At 37.3% G+C, this 25,238-nt stretch overlaps 3 protein-coding genes across 3 annotated transcripts; all 3 read left to right on the top strand.

Annotated features, from left to right (window-relative positions):
• Positions 1-302: 302 nt before the first annotated feature.
• On the top strand, positions 303-7,075 carry LOC110862276 (nicotinamidase). Its single transcript, XM_035845414.1, has 9 exons — positions 303-1,115; positions 2,422-2,551; positions 2,669-2,725; positions 4,031-4,134; positions 4,526-4,660; positions 5,417-5,548; positions 5,627-5,795; positions 6,373-6,515; positions 6,615-7,075. The coding sequence occupies exons 3-9, from the start codon at positions 2,701-2,703 to the stop codon at positions 6,699-6,701; spliced, it is 795 nt and encodes a 264-aa protein (XP_035701307.1). The 5' UTR covers positions 303-1,115; positions 2,422-2,551; positions 2,669-2,700; the 3' UTR covers positions 6,702-7,075.
• A 1,926-nt stretch (positions 7,076-9,001) lies between these two features.
• Positions 9,002-9,996, top strand: LOC110862288. Its single transcript, XM_022111468.2, has 2 exons — positions 9,002-9,135; positions 9,210-9,996. Exons 1-2 carry the CDS (start codon positions 9,087-9,089, stop codon positions 9,584-9,586), a joined length of 426 nt encoding a protein of 141 aa, XP_021967160.1. The 5' UTR covers positions 9,002-9,086; the 3' UTR covers positions 9,587-9,996.
• Positions 9,997-20,702: 10,706 nt separating this feature from the next.
• Positions 20,703-24,367, top strand: LOC118433475. Its single transcript, XM_035845415.1, has 2 exons — positions 20,703-20,818; positions 21,633-24,367. Exon 2 carries the CDS (start codon positions 21,955-21,957, stop codon positions 22,966-22,968), a length of 1,014 nt encoding a protein of 337 aa, XP_035701308.1. The 5' UTR covers positions 20,703-20,818; positions 21,633-21,954; the 3' UTR covers positions 22,969-24,367.
• Positions 24,368-25,238: the final 871 nt, after the last annotated feature.

Genomic DNA, 25,238 nt, shown 5'->3' with positions numbered 1-25,238 from the left:
TTGTGAGATGTGTCTCATCCAATTCTGAATACTTATTACATGTGAAACACCTACATACATACATTGTAAGTGCATTCGTGCATACATAAATAAATACTTACGTATGTATTTACATGCATATGTACATCCATATGCACATACATGCTGGGGCTTATCCACATATAATTAGATATGTGCATACATATGTATGTATTTGTTTTGTATTTATGTATTTGGTCAATCTATGTGCGTGTTCGTTATGTAGTAAGTTACATTATCGTGAGAAACTGAACCGAGACTGGGTCCAAGTCTGGATTTTTTGTTCGTCTGAAAATGTAACACGAACTGTGACAGAATTGCACATTATTCTCTTAAATTATTCTCTTAAACGTGGGCACCTGCGTGAAGCATGTCACCATTTGATAGTCAACTGACACATCAAGGCATCCCATCGTGCAATTGTTTAATCATGAATAAGTATGAGTGTACAATCAGATAATTGGAATTAATGAAAGTTAGAACCTTTAATAATTTTGGCCTCATTCTTTACGTTTGGACCGCAACTTTTTCATTTTCACATCCATAATCCATTCTGCTTCATAATATTCTGATCAGGGTTCAAATTTCAATAAGTGAATTCTGCACCATGTCTTTGCTATTTCAGGATAGCCATACATACATGACCAAAGGTAGTCGCCATATGTACATACATATGTCGTGGCGAAATTTACGATTTAAAAATACTTCCCGTAATTAATACATGTTACAAATTTTTGTTTTTAAGTTGTATCTAAATTGGTTACCTATGTACATATTTATGACTGGATGATCCTTTGGATTGTTCGACTTAATCTGGTAACTTATTTAGTAACGAGTTGACGAATTATGGCCCAACTGGATCGTTTATGTATGTTGTTTATTCAGATAAGTTGATATGACGTGGTTTTAGGGTGGATGTGGAGTATTAATTGAATTGCGCGTGGAATAAGAAGGTCGGTACGAGTCGACATGGCGAACGCCACCAACTACTCCTCCTCCTCTGGTACCTTGTCTCCTACTGAGGACAACAACCCCACCTTCCTCTTCACCTCCACCACACCCATGAAAAATTGCATCACCGCCTTCGACACTAACAGGTGAGAAATATATTTATGTATATTTACGTAAATACAACTGTGTATGTAAGGTCATTTAAAAAATTAGAAACTGCCTTTGTATCATTCATCCCGTCATGACGATGAGTAAAACAAATATTTTGCTTACTGGGCGGTCACGTGGGGCCCGTGGCACCCCGTAATAAAATAGGAGATGGATTTCACTGTGACTCGAACATGTACATAGTCAAGTCACATGTATAGTATTTATGATAATGGTTAGAGCCCCTTACTTTCATTGTCACATGCTGTGACTCACATGTAGTCACGTCAGGTCAGGTTCAACATGTTGTCACTATAACTCACATGGTCACGGGTGGCAAATGCCATTAATTATATTCAGGGACCGTCCATGTATAACGTCGTCATAAAATTTTTGTCTCATGTTTTACACTAACCGTTGAGATTTGAGTGGTAAATAAAATAGGTAGGTGGGGAAGATACTATTTAGGAAATGAGATTTTTTTACAAAATGCTCCACAGCGGTCTAATAGTTTTTTTCCAAGTGTAATTAGGGTTGCCATTCATTTGTGAGTAATGCGAGCACTATCCAGACTAATTTATGGACCCATCTTAATGAAATTCTCAAAAAACTGTAATCCAATAAATTTTCTGATTTCTGTCATTTGTACATAAATGTTCTATTTGTCCCCACAACCTAATTATGTATCCAGCTCATCGGGAGTGGCGCAGCATTATTATTATTAGTATCAAGTCACCCTCGTTCTGAGTATGTAGAATTTCGTCATGTTCATTTGTCAATGCAACCCAGATATAAAAGACATGAGCTTGATTATTTTTGTGTATTTAATTAGCAAGTAGTAGGTCAGAAGAGAAAAGAATAGAATGGACATTATAGTAGTATCAGTAATTTAATAATGTTTCTTTAGTCTATTTACTAAAATCAATGCTCACATATTTACATGTTGACATGTTTGGCTGGTGTGTTTGTTTCGATTTAACAGCTCTGAATTAACCAGACGTCATACATAGTTTTCTTAGGGCTGGATGAGAAACTAGATTTTTTTACGATGTGGGGCTGGCTATAATTTTGTTAAGTGTACAAAAATTGTAATGTCTGAGTAATTCAAGGATTTCTTAATTGCATGGATATCTCATGCCATGATTTACACAAGTAGTGTACGTATTTATAATGATAATTACGCCACTTTTCTAATAAAAGAAGCCCTAATAAAACTTTTAGTAAGGCTGTTGCTACTATATTTCCATTCGGATCAGTTCCTAACATATGTGTAAGTATTCATCACTTTTATGTATTTGCTTTTAGGGATGGGTGTTTAAATTACCAAGAATTTACAATGTTGTGCCAAGCTTTGTTTCGCAATGAGCGGGATGAGCCGTACCACATTGATCCAAAATCATTAAAGGAGATGTTTGATACGTTCGACGTAAATGAGGTATGTATGTAAAATATTGAGTAGAATGTCCCAGTTGTTACTTGTACATATGTATATTTTGCAATGTGCTTTTGTAAATTAATATTTGTGCTGATGTTTTTGTTTTAATGATCATAGGATGGTTTAATTGGCGAAAAGGAATTTGAATCATGTTGGGAGAAATGGGTTCGCAAGGTATGTTCATTATGTTTGCCTACCTGGCAAATATATTTATTCACATTTCAGTAAATCATTGCAATAAAGTTGATGGATATAAGAGACCCGAAAATGTATTCAACACGGATACATAATCCCAAAATTGTCGCCACCCATCACTTTGTCATGATTATGGTTTACCTCGTACATACAGAAATAGTTGGTTTTCGATCGTGCTGTACAGTAGTATGAATGGGGCCCTGGTTATAATCATTCAATCACAGGTGTCGTTTGTTCAGGTAGAGAACTATTCTTCTCGACTCATTAAAACTTTCAAGTAACAGGTATAGGACAAATACCGGCGCTTATTTACCGGCGCTCAGTTTCCTGCCCTCAGCTTCCGGCGCACAGTTACCGGCAATACTTATTTTCCTGCGCCACGGTGATGAGATATGTAAATTTTGGCATTTTTGTTATTCGGCGACCAATACACCTTCGGTGTCCATTCCTCCCAAAGGAACCTTGCACCTCACCTCGGCGACGATAAGCCCAAATCCTTCAGGGACCGAGATATTGCACCTCAAACCTAATTCGCATTTCAAACACATGCATTTCATACTGAGCGCCGGTAAATGAGCGTAAGAAAATGAGTATCGCCGGTAACTGAGTCCCGGTAAATAAGCGTCGGTAACTGAGCCCCGGTAAATAAGCGCCGGTATCTGAGTGCCGGTAAATAAGCGTCGGTAATTGTCCGGCTCCCCAAGTAACTACTGACCAGAAAATTATAAATAATGAAGAATCTTCTTCAATGCTCCGATCGAATCGAAATAATTCGATTGAATCCGTCGAATTTAAATCTGCTTTAGGAAAACTTTGATTCGAAATCTTCGAACTCAACTCAACTTCAATTGAACCGATTAGCCAATCCGGTCGAATCGAAGTGAGCAGCCGACTCGATTCGTTCAAATCGAATTAAAGCTGTCCCATAAGATGCGATCTTAGAATTCGATTCGGTTCGACCTAGATTGGAATAGAACTAGGACTGAGATTCGGTTCAACCGATTCGAACTGTTTGCTCACTTCGATTCGAATTTTCCAATCGAATTAAAATAACGCCCGAATCGAATCGAGCATGTGAAACCAATCGTTCGTTAGAACCTAATTCGGAGCAATGATCTCCTTCATCAAACGAGCTGGGTACTTCTTAATAGGTGCACATCCGTGATGGTGACCATATATTCAGGCAGTATGCAAATATGTGGCTTCATCTATTTATCATGCTTCCGGAAAGGATAATTAACGCCGAATACGAAAAAAATTAACCAAGTTTTCCTTATTTCCTAGATTGTTCGTCCCATCGCAGCACTCGTCGTGGTGGATGTACAAAACGACTTTATCTCGGGCTCACTGTCCATTTCCAACTGCTCCGCGAAACAAATGGTGAAGAGGTAAGAACAACATGTGTACATACATGTGCGCATTTTCACTACATTTTGACCCACTCTACATAAGAATAAACAGGTTCGGATATATTTATCATGATCCCAAATTGATCCTACAAAATTATTATGATTTCTCATTGACTCGATCGTCCTGGTGTATCATGCGTGCAACGAAAAATATTTATATCGATAACCATAATGCCACAAAGGACTTATATATTCCGTGATCGATTGCTTTCACTTGTGTAAATATGTAGCTCTCGACAGTTTTATGGACACGTCTTTGTGAGGAGAAGAGAGAACAGAGTTAATTATAGACGGGAGTGAAAGTGATTGTATTTGGTTTTGATAATGAGACGCCCATGTTTTGTAACAGAGAGAATGTAATCCATTCCAGGTAGTAGAGCCAATCAATCGCCTCTTGGACTCGGTCGAGTTTAAGTCTGTCTACTACACGCTGGACTGGCACCCCGAAAACCATATTTCATTTCTGGATAATATCAACCAAAGGAAGCTTCATTTCAGCAGCAAAGTAAGTGAATGGTGGGGTAAAGAGATATTTAGACCCTATTTCACATTGTAATTTCTACCGCCGCAATCACGTCCCAATACATATGACCAAATAGCATTGAGATCAGCAGAAATTTGATTCAAATTCTGATTAAACTAAACTGAAATGGGTTTTAATCACAGTACACGAATAGTGAGACGAAAGTTCCGCTTATCTAAGAAAAGAATACTTCGAAAGAGATTTTACACCTTTTCGCTCGTCTTCGCTCTGCCTGATTGGCTGGAGGTTCTGTCAAACCCACCAAAATACCTCTGAGTATTTGTTGTACTACCCCATTCATCCCCTCCGTCACGCATACTCTGTCATCTCCTGGCACACACTCTACCCTCTCTGTTTTTTGGGAGAAAGTGCCGTACATGCACCAGCCTGTTGCTTAAATAGATTTTATTCTCAAAATGGCATAAATTTATGGCTGATCCATACGCTACGGCACTTGCCCCCCCAACAACAGCAGGAGTGTTTGCCAGGGGCCGATAGAATACGCATGACGGGGCGAATGTAATGCGTGCCTGGATAAATACTGAGAGGTATCTTGGTGGGTTTGGTAGAACTTCCAGCCAATCAGGCAGAGCGAAGACCAACGAAAAGGTGAAAAAATCTCTTATGACCGTTCGTTTCTATAGAAAGCGGAGCTTTCGACCGAATATTAATTTTCTTTGGGTTTTAATAATATGGAAGACCACAAGCTCATTTTTTCACGACTGCCAATATGTACAGATTCCAAATCCGGATGACGCCAAGTTGTACGACACTGTGACGTTTGAAGGCCCGCCGGTAATGGAGCAGACTTTATGGCCCAGGCATTGTGTGCAAAATTCATGGGGAGCTAAAATGCATGCAAATTTGAAGGTAATTAATGAATTACCTAGAAATCATTTGAGCTAAAATGTACTAAACAATTATTCTTCTTGTCACATAATCACTCAGATAATTGAGGGGAGTAGATTTATCTACAAGGGAACAAATCCCAATGTCGACTCGTACTCTGCATTCTGGGACAACTTGAAACTCTCTGAGACCGGTTTAATTAATGAATTAGAGAGTACGGGTGTAACTGACTGCTACGTTTGTGGACTTGCATACAACGTGTGTGTGGGTAAGTGTGGAGACAAAAAATGGTGATCTAATGGAATATGCATTTATGTAATGTTCATTAAGTCGTGAGACTCTACGTAAGACCAGTTTATTAGAAAACACAAAGTCAAAATTTTAACATTTTGACATGCTTGTGGACGGCTTCTTCGCGTACATCTTGGCCACTGTGTTGATAACTTTGGTGGTGGACTGGGACACCGGAAGACCTTGTACTTTTTTTAACTTAGCTGATCTTGTAGTATCATACATTCACACGTAACGGTAAATTGAGGGTTTTGGAATATTTTCGTTTTTGAAGTCGTGATACGTCTTATTCAGGTCCAAATTGGCCACGTTTTTGTAAAAGTGCACCACTCGATTTGATATAGCTTGTTTTTCTTGTAGTCCCATGTTGGCTGTATTTAATTGACTACCTTTTTGGCATATAATTTTATTATTACATCGGTTTAACTACAAGATGAAATTAATCAGACAAACAATATTCATTTTCCCTACCTCGGGTGATGATAAACAAATCGTCTCACGACTTAATGAACACACCTTACGTAAATGTACAAATTAACTCATATTTTGATCAGGTGCGACTGCCTTGCACGCCTTGGAACTCGGCTACCGCACTGTCCTTATTAACGACGCGTCTCGTGGAATCTCTTTGGAAGATATTCAAGCAACAAAAGAAAAGTTGAGTGCAAATCACGGCGTTGTTATTCATTCCGATCAGGTGAGTTAATTCATTACCTGTTACAATTTCGTACAATTTTGCTATACATACGCTGAATGAATATGCTCATAGTTGAATTTTAAAAATACGAATTTTCAGGTGAAGGATATAGTGCAAGGGAGAGACAGACGGCCAGAACTGGGACTTAAATTAGCTCTTGAAATCAGAAAGCAGGTAAAGCGCTAGAATATAATGAATGACGAATAGCATTCATGAGTTGTTACGTAGTCTCTCTTATTAATATAGTGCTGCATAATTTATTCTTCCTATTAGTAAATATTTTTGCTTATGAAAGCTAATGAAAATATGCTAGTTTGCTATATGTACAATCTTAGCTCGACTACTACATCCGCTAGTTGTAATAAATACATGAGGGTAAAGGATTGTTATTATTATTACTATTATTATTTATTATTACAACGAGGAATGAGTTAACATGATCAGGAGTTGATGTATTCAGAGATAAATTGAATAAAATTTGCATATGTAATTTACCTGCCAGCTGCATTAGGTAAGGTTAAGGCATTGAGAAAAGTATAAATAAATAAAATTATATTCCACCATTTCGTGTATTTATTCTGTAGCAAATTGTGCCACTTACTGAAATCTTCGTGTTTGTATTTGCGTGTTATGGGTACATCGAAATTAACCACTCGAGCGAACATTGAGGTTATTGCAAGGATAAAACCAGGCTTCAATTGTAAGTTGCAGATGCATTAATTTCTCCACAGTCGGAAAGAAGAATGAAGTATTGCCAGGAAGTTCGTGCACTGAACAATTACGACATTTATCATAAAATTCAAATTGAATTATTACATGCGTATATAATACCTAAGGCATGGTCATTATGTCATTAATGTTTCAGACTAATTCGGAAAAGGCATGCTGCGCAGGAACGCAATAATCTTTTTTGCGCAAAAATTATTTCCAAGTAAATATGTATGTAGACCAAGTTATGTATTGGGATTAAGTTGCCATTGGTTAACTATGTATCTTTTATTCATTGCTAAAGGTAAAAGAACTTGAATTGAAGATCAAAGTTGTCAAAATGAGTAATTGGGTTTGCAAAAATAAAGCAACCAGTATGTACATATAAAATTGCTGGACATTTTTTACACAGGAATGTATTTCTAATCTATGTACATAATACCTATCATTAAATTTTAAAACAATACCAGGAATTCTATGATGTCACATTCAAACTATAAAGCGGTCGACCTAAGAAGCTATCGAATTTATGTATAAAATAGAATAAAAAACTCAATAATCATTCATCGACTTTGGCGACGATGGCGGAAGGTGATATCAAGATTTACAAAAACTACGCGAGTAACATTTACGCCATGTGCACTTGGCATTAAAGCGAGGACAAAAAAATTAGCCCGAAATTACAAACTTACGCAAGCTGAAAGAATTCAAGAATGCTGCATGCAAGAAATTGCTACAGGAGAAGCGCGGAAAAGTGGTCATCATGGAGGATTCGACCAACGTGACCGTTTCCCCTTTCAACCTTACGGGGAGGCATTTTTATCATAGCTCCAACCCCGATGAAGTTAAAATGAAGACAGAATCCGGAAAAAGATAAATTCCCAAAAAAATAAAATAGTACATATTTGGCAATGCATTTAAAGTTCCGGTCATGTTTCAGATTCACTCATTTTGGAAGGTACTGCCAACCAAGACGTTTATCTTCGGATGTGTATGTATTAAATACGGATTGGAAGCACTTCTGTATAACCAAATTTCACACAAATGCGGAAATTTTGTTTTGGCCTCACCCACATCCATCCCACTACGACAAACGGTCACGGACTAATTAACTCCAAAAAAAATTGAAGGGGCAAGAAATGAGAATCCGCCAAATGCCAATGCCTAAATTGCACCAAATTGCGACATTCTGTGCATTCTAGGCGTTCGAAAATATTAAGGCGGGAAGGCCAAGGAAATTAAAAACCATTACCTTGCCTCCCCTTTGTATGCGCGGATACATAAACACGCTAAATGAACCGACAAACCCACCTTTAAAAGCAGCGAGAACGTACATACATATATAATAAGTATAGTTGCTTTTGCTAAAATGTAAATCCAAAATAAAATAAAGCCAACTTATGACGTAACTTATTATAATAATTTTAAGTCGACTTCTGTCGTTTCCTCGACACATATACATATGTATAACTTATGTATAAATTACGTCATACATAAAAATTTTAGGCTAACAGTTATATATTTATTAATGGTTGCTCCAAGTATCTATTAATTATTGGTTGAGTTAAAAGTACTTTTCTGAGCCAGTCCGAAACATTACATAGTGTCCATCCTTTAATTTTATAAATAGCAAGTGAATGTTAGATTAGCAAATTCTAAAGTTTAAATTTAATTTATTTTTCGAGAATTCACTATAGCAATCAAAAACTCCTACCAACACGAACCCCTCATCGTGACTCTGACTTAATGGAATGAATTCTAAATAACCAGTTGACACGACATGCATGCTCTTTATATAAAGTTTCCAAAATGAATGAAAAGCTCGCATAAATTCAGCACATAAACGAAAAGAATTCTGCAAAAATGAAACCAATCTACGTTTTCACGCTTATTTTATATTTTTCTGGGCAAGGTAAATTTCATTTCTGAATCATCCCGTTTAAATAAATATGTAATTAACACGTTTCTATGTTTTGTTCCCTTTAGATTTGTGCAACGGAGAGCATATCCTATGCAAAATTGGGCAAGAGCTTTGCGGCCGGCGATGCTACAATTCCACGATACTCAAGTGTTTAAACAACTCTACAGTTGAATCCAGTATTTTGTGTGGGACGAACGAGCTGGCCTGCGGAAAAGGACTTGGGGCCTCCTGTTTCAACCCAAATTCGAAAGTATGTTACACTAGTAAAAAGAGGGCTACCGGAAATACTCCCGTGGAATTGGTGGCACTGTGTGACAAGAACGAAAAGGCCTGCAATACGTTGTATTGGCTAACCTGTTACAATCCTGAACTTTTCGCATGCCTCCTGGTGACAGGGAAGGATGAAACCTTTGGATTAGTGGAGACAAGTCCTACAATCTAGAATCCCACGAAAACTCCAAACTCGACGCGGAATGCTTGACTCCAGTCTGTGAAGGATTTTGTTGTGATTTTTGCACCAAATTGATAATTAAAAGAGCAGCAATAAAAGCATAAATTCAAACATATGTGATTAGAAATAAATACAAGGGAGATCAAACACATTTAATTTTGTGTATATGTTCCCTGTACAAAAATCTACAAACCCCTGGAAATTTTTGTTACAGTAGATATAAATAGGTACGTTACATTTAATTATCAATGGACCTTGTGGACAAGGTACATGAGTTTTATATTATGCAGATAGCCCGGCCGTGATGTTGCCCTGAATTTTTACTATGTTGTACATACTTATCGACATGCTGAATGAAAGTTTACTTCGAAATTTTATAAAATAAAATTCGAAATTTGAATGATTAATAAAATTGTAAAAATTATTTTTAAACTCGCAAAGTTTGTCCAACTTCCTAAGAAAATCGGAAAAAATTTGGCAGACTTCGAGGTTAAGAATTTCCCCAACCCCAGCTTCCCTTCATATGTTCACTTTCGCCACCCATTTTGCAAATATTGGATGCAATTTAAAAATTCGAGTGTGAGTTTTACAGAAATTATTTCAACGTTCATGGAAATAATAGTATGATGCATGCACAAAGGAAAATTAGAACTCATATTTCAGCCATCACCTGAAAAGCTTCTGAGGCGAGTCATGAATGCTTCGTTACTAAAATGCCAGAATGGTACAAGGTAAACATTTTAAGGTCCCCAATAATACCGCCCCTCATGCATATAAAGTATTTGGCTCCTGGCACAATTATGAGTTTTGCAATCAGACAATAAATAAATAATTAGAACTTTGTATGATTTGAATAAGGTACTTTCCTTCCCAGCAGATCGTATTGTCCGTTATTGCACCAAATGCATTTAGATTGGTTCCTTGCTTTAAATCAATTCCTACATATCCTCATCAAACGTTGGAAAGATTCTGTATTTAAATATGTACAGGGGATTAGTAATCCTTATTTGCAAAGACGATAACCGCACCTTATAATTGTATACGGTGTTTATGAATTTATTTTGTTTTTGGAACAAGTTTCCCAGACTACTGGGTAACCAAACTGAATCGTCGTTGCCATGAATTCATTACTTTTCCTACATCTTCAAGAGTAATCTTCCTCCACTAATCATTAACAACAATCAGTCTTAAATGGGGCCATTGCTTTAATAATCCAAAAATCCGTGGGACTTGCATAAGGTGGCTTTACTGGTACCTCAGTTATTGAATAACTGTTATTCCAAATTTTTGTTTCAAATCAGCTGCATACTGGGTCGACAGTCTGGTGGTTTGTGAGGTAGGGGGTTATGGCAAAGAAAAACTTTATCGGTCACCTTTATTTACTTCCTCCCATGAAACAACCTTTAATTGAATAGTCACTTACATAATACAAAAGGATAATTTCACCCATGCTATTTCATAGGGGGTAGAAAAACATAAACAGTTTAACAATTCCAGATATTAGTGGGATTTAACTAGGGTTGCAAGTGGTATAAACCATTTTCCCCAGGACAGTGGGAAACAATGGGAAAAATTCAATTTTTAGCACCTACTAAAATCAGTTGGAAATGGGAAAAATTGGGAAATTTGTTAGTTCTTATGCGAATAGCACTAGGTGGCCCTAGTTTTTCCAATTTTCCCCATTTCCTATTTTTCCCACTTTTTTCCCTTTCCTAGTAGGAAAAATTATTTTGGACGGTTAATAAAGCATTTTGGACGGGAAGTACATATGCAACCCTGGATTTAACTTGAAACGGAACCCCTTGGCGTGGTTGGCTTGTTTTCATAGTCAGTCTGCCCACTTTATTTCCCACGAGAGGTTGTTAGATTTCGACGTTACTAGGCCATTGTTCGTAAAATCCCTGCCGTGTACAGGTCTGTCCCACTGTAAACCTCAAATCGTCAGCACAAGCACTCCACAAAATTCTTTTGGAGGTTTTCACGGATAACGGTTAGACGATGCAAATGCATTGTACATGGGGGCCACTAAATGTAATAAGCATATCATGTCAAACCCTGTCCTCTGTAAGACAGAATTCAACAGACGCTAGGAATACTAATCATGTTGTTCCGTCCCGTATAATATAGAATACCAGATATGAAACACATTGAGATACAGGGTACAAGATACTTTTACAAACATGTATCAAACGATTGAGCATGTGTGCACAACCACCAGACTCAATTTTAATATTGCCTAGAAAGTTTATTTTTATCATTATCAAAAACACCGAACCATGTGTTCAATATTATAAGTTGAACTAACAAATAAATCTGGTCCGATTCAAATTCGAGCGTACCACTTCACGCCTACGCATTGTTAGTAGAAGCAGAAGTTCTGTCCAAAGATAAAAGTATCGTAGCTAGAAAGTTTATTGAGAAATTAAAAAATGATATATTACAAGAAAGCCCATTAACTTTGCTACAAATTATGCCGCTTAGATTTCGAAATGTCCTTCCTTAGCGGCAACGCAGGCCTTGAGTCTCGGGATCCACTGCTCGACCGCAGTACGCACGCCTGCTAGCGGATAAGCACCCCATTTCTCGATCAGTGATTTTTTAACAGAATCCAAACGTTTGTGTAGTGTTACACATGTACCTGGCTCCAATGTAGACCATCTGTCATAGTCTTGGGTACTGAGGTCCGCCGAGACTCATTACCAATTCATCACTATGACGGGGTAACTAAATATGTACTTGACTTTACCAGATTTTTTAAAGTGTACATGTGCGCTAAACGGAAGGTTTGTAATTTCAACATTACTGGAGGGAATAACAAATTTAAGTCAAGCTTAATAAAATCCGCAACATAATCATATTTACTTAACTTAAACTTCAGGACAAGTATTGGAATAGGGTGTGTAACATTATCAGCAAATTGTAAATATCATGAACGAAAATTCAAGACTGCAAAGTAATTTAGGATTGGAAGGGTCATGAGGGGCTGATATTGGCCCCCAGGGGTGACCTAAGGGTCACAGAGTGGCGAAATATTTTTTTCTACACTCTACTAATTATAATCTTTGAAATGCCACCGCATTTGAGGGGAGTCATGAGGGGTTGACATTGGACCCTTCAAGGGCCCCTAGGGGTGACCTAAGGGTCACGGACGTAAGTGGCATTTTTTTTAAACACCTCTCCTCGATCTTCATAATTGCACAATAAAAGTGCAAAGTTTTCAATTTTTCGCCGGTGACGTGTTGGTTGTGTTGATCCTTATTCGGCGTAAGGAGTCAAAGAGCTAAGAGCAACAACAACAGTACCACAGTGTAGTTGGAGCATGTAAGCTACAATACCCACTAATAATGAGAAAAGTTGCGTATGCTCCGCTATTAATCAGCTCTTCATATATATGATGATGCTACATGACGTCGCAGTGGAACGTCGCACGTCGCACGCTACCTTCCATGCGAGCCACCATACCAACTTACTAATGCTGAGCGTAGCAGCGTAAACTCTGCTCGTCTGCTACTCCAGCACTGGGTGGTTGACAGTGCTGGAGCGATAGAATGAGTTCTGGCTGGTTACGCTCACTGGTTACGGACGGACGGCTGCAACAGCTCTTAATATATGTATAGATAATGAAAAAATTTTAAAAAAGTAAGTTTGACATCGGATATGATAAAGCAACTCTCCAGGATCAAGAAAACGCAAAAATGGAGTTAAAATCCGAGTAAAACTGAATTTTTGGTGAAGGTTTAAATGGGGCTAGATTAGCATTGGGCGCCCCTTTGAAGGGGTGTGGCGGGCGCAAGTGGGGCCATGGAGTAAGATCCTTCACTTTACCTAGAATCGCCTAGGACTAAAACATATCCAAAGGGCATCAAAATCGGTGAGTTAGATGTAGAGGTGTTTTCCTCCTAAGTATCAATGAGTGCAGTCTCCGAGAGACGATACTCTCATCTGCCTAACCTGCGCCGAACTTCCTATGTCTCAATGTTGAGTGGATCCCAACTTGGCCAAAGTTGAAATCCACGTCATTAAATATTCACAAAATATTATTTTTATCTCATGGCCTTTGCAATCCAAATTAATACTGGAAAATATAATACTGGATATTCTCGTAATTCATACCGGAAAGAATAATGACAACGCCGATGGTCGTCAGACAAGATGTAATTGTAAGTAATGTTTAATACTGCACAGATATCTTGTTCTATAATAAGCACATTTTGCATTGTAGTTTATGTGGTGCTCGGAACTGTGCACAATAATCAAATATGTGTTTATCGTTATTTTGGGCCATGTTAGGCCAGGGATTATAATTTAAAATCTACTAAACTTACTACTGATGGGCCCACTTAATAGTAAGTTACAATTAAAGGGCCCAATAAGCGCAATGTATATAAGTATCACTACTTCACACAAAAATCATTTTACTCCAATCTGTTGAAGCGTTGTTATTCTCATTCTCCGGACCATGAGAGGTCTCCGACCGAGGGGCAATAAAACTGCAGACTTAGGAACTGAGAAAACAAGAGCTGGCATGGTGAGAAAAGAAGTCGCATTCTTGCTTAAGTCAAGCCAAATCATCCTTTATTCACGTGTAAATAGATATCAGATTACAAAACTGGTTTGAAATCCATGAAACAAATAATTGTAATTTACGGTGTAACCTAGGGTCGATATCCAGTTGCAATCAGTTTCATAACAAGGGCGAGTATTTATGTTGTTCATTGTAATATTATTCTATACCATACTTCTCAGATAAGCCATTACATGATTCAGTAACCTAAGGGAAAAGTTGAGTAGCGTTCAATATACGAGTTTGAATAATACAAAATTGGTTAAGGATTTTAACTAATTAACGCAGTAGTATATTGTAATATACACATATACATTTATTTTTTTTGCAGGGGTCATTTCTCATTGTAATTTGTATAATGATAGAAAACATTCTGGACAAGCCCAATTTCTAGTAGATAGTATGTTAATATATGGTTTTATAGAAATATGTACATATATTACAACGGTTTTTATGAAAATGGTTAAAACAATATAAACATCGTAGAAATCAAACCTCGCCATTGTCCGTATCCTGGTCTTGCTTAAGAAATATAGAAAATTTGTCCGATTGTAGGTTATTGCTGAGCCAAGGTGAAGAACTGCCTTTCCTTTTGCCGGCCTAACGCCCCCACGTGGTCCCACAATTCGAAATAAAGATTTCTGACCTGGGTGCTGACAGCTGACAATGTTGACATATGCATTATCTTCTGGAGAACCAAAATTCAAAACTTGGTTTATGCTTGAAGAACAGCGACGTTCTTCCCCGTTCTGAAACCCTTATCATGGTCATGAATTATCGCCACATTTGTCATAAATACATACCTACATAAATTGTTCGTGATGGGACTACTAATTATTCGATAGGGTCTCTCAGCCTACTAGTAGCAATGAGATTGTATTATCAACAAAATACATTATCAACAAAAGCTCGTTAGATTGTTTCGCATGGAAAAACGTATAGTTCATAATCCCCACCGGAACTTGAATCGGCCTCATAGCTTTAACCACCTTGCAGTGCAACCTTCTCTCCCTAACCGTTTTAATTCTTCGCAGTGTCCGCAGATGCACCAAACCTGCAAGACAGTGTCCCGACTCAGTTGCAAAATTAGAAATCCTCCCCCAACCAAACTTAACTACTAGAGCAATACACATAAAGCAAATAGTGTAGTGTAATAACACAACGGCAGAGAATGTATTGTGTAACCTTATTAAGGTGTAACTAAACACAATAAAGAGCGTGTTACAGCCCAAAAGTCCTACCGAAATTGTGTTTCGTACCACAAATTGGGCTCTAGAAACTTCAATTTGAAAACACTTGTACCACATGATTAACACGTGCAAATCATACAGTTTGCCAATTTTTGTTAGAAATAGTGGAAAGATTGTAAGCGCGGTGGTATGACATTGTATTGCGAAAAGCACACTGGAAAATCCGATATTTATCATGCGCGCAAGTTCGTACATTCCGAGATTGTTAATGGTGTAACATGTTAGAAATACTGACAATCTAATAATTGGGCCAGAAATGAGTTTACCGACGAAGGTGTGTTGAGCAACATAGGAGATCGGATCAAGATCGAAGAGGATCATACCAAAGAAGATCATGACAGGGACTCCAATATATGAGCCGAAAATTAAAACGGAAAGGATGACAGAAACCATGGCAATATCCGAGTTTCTCGATAGTTTCGAGTAATTGAGTTGGGAATGTATTTTGAACTCTGTAAATTAAATTTGTACAATTTTTTTAAGTTTGTTTTGTCCAAAAATATGGTAAGAAAAGCAATTTATGTATGTAGGGCAGCTTAATCAGGATTGTAACGGCGCGTTTATTCCTCAATCGTTTACAAATCGCATCCACGTTGTAATTTAACTACGACGCAATTTGCGAACAAGTGACCTAACGCGCGCCTAAAGATATAGTCCTTATACGTGCAAACGTTGTAGGAGCAAAAACCATATAATAAACTACCTTGTTATTGAAAAAGCTAACACTTCGTGAGAGTTCTGTTTATCACATGACTCCCAAAAATGACTCACAATGTAAGTGTTACTCGTGCAAAACTTCCATCTTGATGGTACCAATTTTAATTTGCTGACCCCAAAAAATAAGCAGATCAGTATTTTATTATTTTTTCTTGGTTTTTGTCATAATGCTCGTAGTAAAGCGTGTGGCTGCAATTTGAAATATTTTTCTATGCAAAACATGTTCTGTTCAAACCGCTTTAACGTTTTGAATCTTACAGGGAATTCAATGATATCGAAACAAATTTGCCCAGAATGGCTCTCGGTATTTTTTGAAAATACGTTTTCATAATTTAAGAAAAATTGACTTTTTTATTTGTTTTCGAATTTTGAAAATTTCAAAAACACTATTTATAAGATTTGACATTTTCAACAAATTATGAAAACGTATTTTTATAACAGACAAGAAGCAATTCTGAACACACAGGTGTTTTCATTTTTGAATTCCCACCAAAATTCAAAAAGTTAGAGAGATTTAAATACCCTATGTTTTGCATGGAAAATTATTTAAAATTGCCGCCACGCGCTGAAATGTGCGCATTAGGAAAAATGCCAAAATATGGGTCAGCTTACTTTTTGGTGGTGAACAAATTAAAATTAGTTCCATCAAGATCGGAGTTTTACACGAGTAACACCTACACACATTTTCAGACAACTTCCATTCCCACCTGGTTCTTGAGGCGACAGCCCTTGCACGAACAGTGACAATAGGTATGTATTTGTACATATGTATGTATGCATGCATTTAAATACATACATACATTATCCTTTGCATTCCATGAAATTGACATTGGAAAGTAATTTATGTATAATATGTTAACTCATTTTGCATAAAGGTAGGGCAGGTTAACGACTATTTTATTTATAGGTACATATGCATTTACAATAACAAACCGAACCTGCGAGTGGACAAATTAATCTACATAAATATCTGTATATGGGGTCAATTATTAGGTAAGAGAGTATCACTCCTCTTCACCTATACTATAATTGTATATTGCGCAATCATTTTTTGCAAAATCATCCCATCCAAATGGTTAGTTTTTATCCGATTAAAAGTCAGAAATCGATTATTTTCGGATAACTTACAAAAAACGCTACCAAATTTTTTTCATCCCTGTACATACTAACATACCTTTTCGAATATGCCAATCAAAATCCACCATTCGCTCCCATAATTTCACCCCAATCTCATCCGTATCCAGCAATACGATCAAGTTGCCCACGATGGACACGATACAGACGATTATACTGCCCACCCATGCCCAAAATCGGATATCCTGCAACAGGTCGACCTCCTTCCCCGCCAGATAATAGAGTGACATCGTGCACAACACTATTGTCCCGAGGAGGATCACGAGTGGAATGAATTTGTAATAGGAACGTTTCAGAGGCACCCATTCCACGTGAAGGATTCTCTTTTTGTACTGAAATTGATAAGACAGGCGGTACGGGAAAGGGTAGTGTTCAATGTAGAGTAACTGGACAAGTCTTGCCGCACCCAGTGGGGTCCCTAATCCGAGCGGGATTTGCATACCGAATTAACTTCAAGTAAATGCGTATATTTTGACCTATCACTTTTAGTGATACAATGAAACTCGGGACCTTTCTTCCTACACGGTGAGTGAACAATATTTGCAAGTTTTAGTTTATTGATCGTTAAACCTGCGTAATTTCTACATTATGTAATTTGCTAGAAATTATTCAGTTGACGTAAGTAAGCTGGTGAAAATAGCGGAAAATCCGGGAACTGATATTATGATTGCATATGCCGCCACCATCGTGACAATTTCCTTACTGTTCGGTATGGATGATACGTAACAGCTGATATTTTTATACCAGGAGATAAAATACATCCTGTATTTTAAATGTGTGAGATTAAATGCTATGTACCAGGCACCTTGCTAGCAGATTAATACCTATAGCGGTAGAGTCACGTATGCTTTAGTACCGGTCGATACCTAATTTTTAAGAGGGTAGAGTATAAATTCTTACGTATTGGCGTAGTAGTATTATAACCCAAATTAAATTATAAATTTTTAACTAGTCGAAAAATTTAATCTAATTCTCAGAATTTATTTACGCAAGATTATGGTTCCTAGTTTCAAATTACTTTCAAAGTAATCTAATTACATGTAACCATAATTCAACAAAGCAGAACTCGAGACGGAGACATGACGGGTATTGATTCCGATTGGATACAAACATAGGTCGCCGTACGAGATGAACCTAGTAAAAGTCTGGCATGGTTTTATTCCATGCCCACGGTGTGAAGTATGCATGCCCGACATTTTATGCATTAGCTGGATGAAATTTTTTGGAATAAGGAAATTTTTATTGGAAATGAGTAGAGTTGAATTATATCCAAATTAAGTTTAACCAGTCGATCCCTCCGATGAATCGATTCGGAAAATAAATTTGTATTTCAGGTCAAAAATAAATTGAGAACGTAGGAAAATTCACGAGAGGTACGTAATCTATGTATGTATGGCTTCTCCAGGAATAAATACATGCATAAATACACTGTTAGAAATACGGTATAGTCACGCAGGTATTGATTTCTTGGTATTAAATTTGGTATTAAAATTATACCGGGGAGTACAGAGTTGCTACCTCCATGGTAAAAGTTTAATACCGAGATATTACCAAACGGTATTATTAATTAGTACCACCTTGGTAGAGTCATACTGTTTGGTATTAATTTAATACCGGATTTCTAAGAGTGTAGTTGCGATAATGTCTGCATATTAAATACACTTACAAGGTGGGTTTACGATTTGGAGTATATGTACATACATATGTATGTATCTATGTATACATGTACCTGTATAATAATATTTATTTCCGGCGACTCCTTTGGAGTTAGCCATTTATGTACACTCTAAACAAAATTGTCATCGACGGTGTCAATATGTGACTCCACCGGGACGGTGTTAATTTTGTCACAAGGTGGTGACGAAATCTCACTGAGTGATAACAATTTCAACACTGAATGGTGAAGATTTGTAACCGCACCGTTAAAATTCCGTCACCACCTTGTGACAAAATTAACACCGTCCCGGTGGAGTCACATATTGACACCGTTGGTGTTAAACCGATCAAAATTTTACTTAGAGTGTACATAGAATTTTTTAGCTCGACTCAGAGCTTATGGAATCGTCATATCCGTCCATCCGACTAGACAACGATAACTCTCGTTAAACTAATCCTATCTACTTAATATTTGGTACACATGTGGTACATATGGGTCAAATGAGGCTGACTTCGAATATGGTAAAAATAGGGCACACTGGTTGAATGGGGGTCTTTAGGTGGGTGGGCTATTTTGCAAAAAAAATGAAAATAGATCTATTTAGAGAAATTTGGCATACATGTCGCAAGTGGGTTTTACATAAAAATTCTGACTTGTAATTGAAAAAAAAACATGCAGACATACCACACAGGGTTATCCAGTCTAGTTTTCCCGAAATAGTGTAAAGCTGAAATTTTGCACACACTGTGCAAATGGTTTGTAGAGAAAGATAGAAGAAATTGCAGATAATTTCATGCAGTGGTATCTATTGGGTCACCCACACCGGTTTTTAAAATGTTCAGAAAAGGGTGAAATTTGGCAGTAGGGTGACAGGCATCTGTATTTCAGGAATATTTTAGCTGGAATCGGGTGACCCACGCAACTTTTTCCAAATTAGTGTAGATGTGACTTACCTATTATTTTTTGCATATGTTCGACTGGGTTAACAACTGGGCCAATTTACCAAAATTCAGGAGAGGGGACGCAAAGAATCAAACCATACGTAATCGAACATACATACACACTGTAACTTTTATGTTGTGTAACAATGCATATGTAATTTACTTTGTAAAATACAACTACTATCTGCGATATACTTCTTTATGTACTTTCTTGATGCAACAATAAATAGTTAAAAAATATTTATTTAACGTTGACGTCAGAGTCAATGGGGCCCGATTCGAATTGAATCTCACCCTCCCTCCAATGTTAAGTAGTTAAATGGTCATGCGATTGTGAGTTTTACAACACAGAATTTCCAACCGTCACAAATTGTGACGGTTGGAAATACTATCCCTGTAGAGTTATGTAGAAATAGAGTTTTGCATCGACTTTCCATTACTTACTTTAACAATACGTGCATCGGTATCTGTACATGTTTATTTAGACAACAAAATAAAAGTTGTTCTTAATCTTGCCATGCTTTCGTTCGTATGGATCGAGTATGGTTTAAGGTGAATGTTACCCTTTTCCCAGTAACAGTGAAGAAGGAATCTATTTTTATCAAAAAGGTTGCTGTAAATACCGGTCGTATTTTGTACCTATTTTTTCCTGTACATTTGCCCATGTTACTCCTTATCGAACATACATACATACGAAGACGGCGAGGAAATAGTTTCTTGAGACTACTGCTTTTAATAATCAAATCCCGCCAATTATAACTAAATTTGGTTGGTAATTTATTAAAACTTGATTTAACTTTAACGTATAATTTATTGTAAATTTTCAGCCGTGTTATTATTTCCAGAATACATAGATCATTTTTACTTTGCCCTCACTTTACATACATATTTATAAAAATGGATTTGGATCATAACCGTGAAAATTCAAAACAGCCACATATTGCCATTTTGTTGCCAGAGGTAAATAATATTTACATATTTACATACAGTGGTGAGCAGAAATAATTATACGATTTAAAATTGCTTTAGCCCACTCATTAGACCGATTAACAATTTAAAATTTTGCAACCTAGTAGCCCAGAAACATTGAGGATGACTGCCGTTGTTGTTTTTAAAAAATTGTGAAAAGGTCAAGGGTCAAAATTTTTTTCCAAAAAGGTCATTTTTCAACTTCCACATAGATTTTTGTCTTCAGTGGTTTTGTTTTTTGGTGAATTGGGCTACTCATCCTGAACATTTCTATATCTTATACATCGCTGTACGATTTTTTGGAAGCAAGTTACGAATTTTCGAATAAGACGACTTCATGTTGTGTTTAACATTGCGTTTATGGCAAATTTTTCAAAAACCATTAAAATTCGTCTTATTCGAAAATTCATAACTTGCTTCAAAAAAATCGTACAGCAATGTATAAGATATAGAAATGTTCAGGATGAGTAGCCCAATTCACCAAAAAACAAAAACACTAAAGACAAAAATCTATATGGAAGTTGAAAAATGACCTTTTTGGAAAAACATTTTGACCCTTGACCTTTTCACAGTTTTTAAAAAACAAAAACGGCAGTCATCCTCAATGTTTCTGGGCTACTAGGTTCCAAAATTTTAAATTGTTATTTTGACTAATATGTAAGCTAGATCGATTTTAAATCGTATAATTATTTCTGCTCACCACTGTACATCCGTTTTTACATATGTTTATATCTTAAACAGTGTATGAAAATATATTTACACCTGCTAAAAATGCTGCAATTATGTTGGTATGTATGATGCTCAGATTTTAGAACACATTGTAACCTTCCTGCCGAAATCGGACCTTCTCGAGTGCACATTCGTCAACACCACGTGGGAGCAGGAAGCCCGGAAATATCTCCCTGGTGTCTATCGGGTCCTCCTCATCCCACCACACGTCTCTGATAACGGATATCAAAAAACAATTACGCTCAAAAATGCTTCCACTGAAAGGGAAGGTTTTGCAGATTTCATTGCCAAAAATGGACCCCACGTGAGAACCCTGGAGGCGATTATTTACCACCAAAATCCCGCGTGGAACAAATATTTATCAAAATTATTTCCCAACCTGTATTCTCTTAAACTTAATGTATCCTTTATTGAAAATAATGCATTGCATGAAATATTGCTTTCCGAAAGTAAGGAAGCTCGAAATCTCGTCGATCCACTGGCAGTCAAAATCACCAGAATTTAAAGACATGGTTGTCTCAATCGTCCCAAAATTAGTGGCCCTATTTCCCAATGTTGTTTCCCTTTCGAACCGGCGTTGTGATCAAATCGTGGTTGAAACCTTCCTCAAGTTCTCCCCGCAAAGGGTAAAATCTTTGAAATTCGTCAGCCTAGAATTTACGCGCGTCATGCAGGAAAACGTTTCATGCCTCACCCGGCTAGAAATAGATTACTATTTGGGTACCTGGCAGACTTACTCGGAACTCTTGAAACTTGCATCGGCAACTTTACAACACGTGAAATTCTTCAATGTGGCTAATTGGGATTATTCCTACGCCCGAACTTGGTTACCTCATAAAGCCATAGTTTTTCCAATTATGTCAAAACTAAGAGTTTTCGAACTTTCATTAAGTCCGTACACGAAGGGGAGCGAAATTAAACCTCTCCTCGTGACACTGGACATATTCCTGAAATTTGAAAAGGGTGATGCAATTGGGAGGTTGGATTACCAAGCTCAGTTCCCGTTCCTGGAAAAGATCAAGATTTCCAGGGAAACAACGTTTTATCATTTTAGAGAAGAAGTGACCGAGAAGAGATTAACCGAGTGGGAATATTTTGAGACGAGTGTGTCATTTATGTACCGGTATTTCCTCCACGATAGCAACTCACAGGGTATTAGGGTGAAATATTTGGACATCCCGTTTCCTCCTGGGGACAGTTTTCGGTTGACACCTGCTACGAAATGCAACTGCGGGAAGGCACGTGTTTTGTGTGAATGTGTTGAGATGAAGAGTTCCTCCGAATTTTGGGACCGAGTGGTGGAAATTTTCCCGAATTTGGAGAGATACGAGGTCATTAGGGAAGCGTGGGAGCGGGCAAAGGTGCGGCGAGTGACTGCGGCCAAAGTGGAGGCGATAGGATTATGCGAGTAAAATCGTATTCGTGTTGATGTTGGTGGTTTACAAAATGTAAAATGTTTGGGTTTTCTCTGCTTTCTTTCGTTTTGTTTTTCGTTGTACAGCTACATAATCGTGTACAGAGTTTCACACAAGGTTGTAACTTGTTTCGATTTTGTTTATCTAATTTATTTTCCCCAATTTTCGGAGTCTTATCCATCCGCCTACATACATGCATACACACGTGGCCAAATATTATACTCAATACTTTATTAACTACCCACATATGTGCATATAGGTAATCAAGCTCAATTATCTTGATAGACTTGTTTATCTGGTCACCACATTGGATTCGTGCAGCATGAAGAGCTAATTAACACCACATAATCCTTAGACGAAATAAAACAAATATTGTTTTGCTGAGGCGTATCTATGCTAAAATCTTGTACTGTGCACGAGCTTCATTATATTTTATAACCAGTGGCAAACAAACCGCTGAAATTATCGCAATCGAAGCGAGTCTGGTTTTATCCCTACGACAAAATGGTTTACTCGGAATTTCTCCCCATGCTCAAAAGGAATCTTGAATTTTGCCAACTTTTGAAATGCGTTCCATTCGTGTTTGACTCAAAAATCGATCGATTAGTTAAAGCCAAGCGTGTCGGACATGTTGTCATGTTTCGGTTGCAATGTTTCCTCTCAGTTCTGTACATAAGCGCGCTATTCTTGAACCTCTGCTTCGGTCGGCTCACAACAACGGAAAAATTTCAAGGTTTAACGTTTTTTATGGTTTACTTTGCCGCGACGTGGATAAAATTTAATTATTCTTTGGACATGGCGGCGATTGAAGTAATTCATGCATTCTTGGATTTTGAGGAGTGTATCGTTCGTGGTAAGATTTTTATGGTATGCATGATGTGGATATACTTAATGTGAATGTGGATTAATTTTGCCAAGAAACAGATTCACCAAAATTTCCACTTTCTTTCGGCGCCAAAATTATGAAGCTATTCATTCAACTTGCGGAAGTTTCTGGGTTCTCGTTTGTAATCCTTCAGCTGATATTGTTGCAATGCGTCCCTTGCACGTCGCCCTTTATCTTCTCAATGTTTCCCAACTGTGAAGAAATGGCGGACAAAACATGCTGGTTGTTGAAATTGGCTGTGCACATTTTCGAAACTTGGATGTGTCTCCAGATGTTTTTCGGTTGCAAAGTGTACATATTTTATCTTCTCTGCGCAGGCATAATCTGCATTTCGTTATATTTACGGATTATTGAAAAGTAAGCATGCATTTCCAATCGAAATACAAAATAAATACATTGAATAAATACAATTCCACGTGAAAATCCTCAAATTTTTGTTAATAAGTTCATAAATGCAGCAAAATTAAATTAAATTTATATGAATGTACACATAGTTCTGTATTAAAACAAGTGCTGAAGTTTGTTACTTTAATAATCAACATTTTCTTATTGTTACAGCAAAACTGCTACCATGCAAAGTGAACAAGACGCAGAGAAATGCATCAAATTTTACCGCTGCATCCAAATGTTGGAGAAATTTTTTAGCGCTTATCCAATGAGCAGGGTCGTCCCCGTCATGGTATTTGGCATACTGAGCATGGAAATAATCAGCCTATTTGTTTCTATCAATTTTTACGATAAAATCGCCATGCCGGGTTTCCTACTATTTCCACTACTCGGATTAAACACGCCGCTTAACAATATTTGTCTCCTTACGTTGGCCTCGCTTGTGCACAACTCATCCGGAAAGATTCTGGCAGTTCTGGAAAAGAAGGTGATGGAAATGACGTGTCATCGTGGGCGAAATAAGTCGATAATTTATCGACAACTGAGAGCCTGTTCAGTCCTGAAGGTGAAATTTTGGTCGAATTATATCGACCGGGGGACGCCGCTGGTAATACAAAACTTTTGTATTAATCAAACCATGTCACTTACGTTGGTCGAGGCAAATAAGATGCATGGATAAGAGAGTGGATAGGAAAACAATCAAGGAATTGCAATATACGTAAGCTCTTTGGAGGATTTTGGCGCAGCCGAGTTCATTTTTTTTAATATACCAGGGAATTTAATTTTATTCAGAATTACGTTATTTGGATTTGTGTTCAATTAAAATATACATACACATGTAGATGCTTGTTTATTCTTTATAGTATTAGGGAACAGAATCTAACATATCAAACGGATCAATATGTTGGTAGTTAGGGATGGACCCTGTACCGAAAATGGGTAAATAAGTAGTTGTAATTTTATCAAAGCAACATAAAAAATAAACGTAACAACA

Source organism: Folsomia candida, unplaced genomic scaffold (assembly GCF_002217175.1).
Source record: "Folsomia candida strain VU population unplaced genomic scaffold, ASM221717v1 Fcan01_Sc053, whole genome shotgun sequence".
Lineage (NCBI taxonomy): Eukaryota > Metazoa > Arthropoda > Collembola > Entomobryomorpha > Isotomidae > Folsomia > Folsomia candida.
The sequence above is the reverse complement of the archived record's forward strand: the minus strand, read 5'-3'. Positions and strand labels throughout refer to the sequence as shown.

Excerpts from the sequence above, each read along its gene's own strand:
- LOC110862276 (XM_035845414.1), top strand. The coding sequence starts at position 2,701 with ATGTTGGGAGAAATGGGTTCGCAAG. Across the intron at positions 4,135-4,525 it reads GCGAAACAAATGGTGAAGAG|GTAGTAGAGCCAATCAATCG; the intron begins GTAAGAACAACA and ends AATCCATTCCAG. Across the intron at positions 4,661-5,416 it reads AGCTTCATTTCAGCAGCAAA|ATTCCAAATCCGGATGACGC; the intron begins GTAAGTGAATGG and ends CAATATGTACAG.
- LOC110862288 (XM_022111468.2), top strand. The coding sequence starts at position 9,087 with ATGAAACCAATCTACGTTTTCACGCTTATTTTATATTTTTCTGGGCAA. Across the intron at positions 9,136-9,209 it reads TTTATATTTTTCTGGGCAAG|ATTTGTGCAACGGAGAGCAT; the intron begins GTAAATTTCATT and ends TGTTCCCTTTAG.
- LOC118433475 (XM_035845415.1), top strand. The coding sequence starts at position 21,955 with ATGTATCCTTTATTGAAAATAATGCATTGCATGAAATATTGCTTTCCG.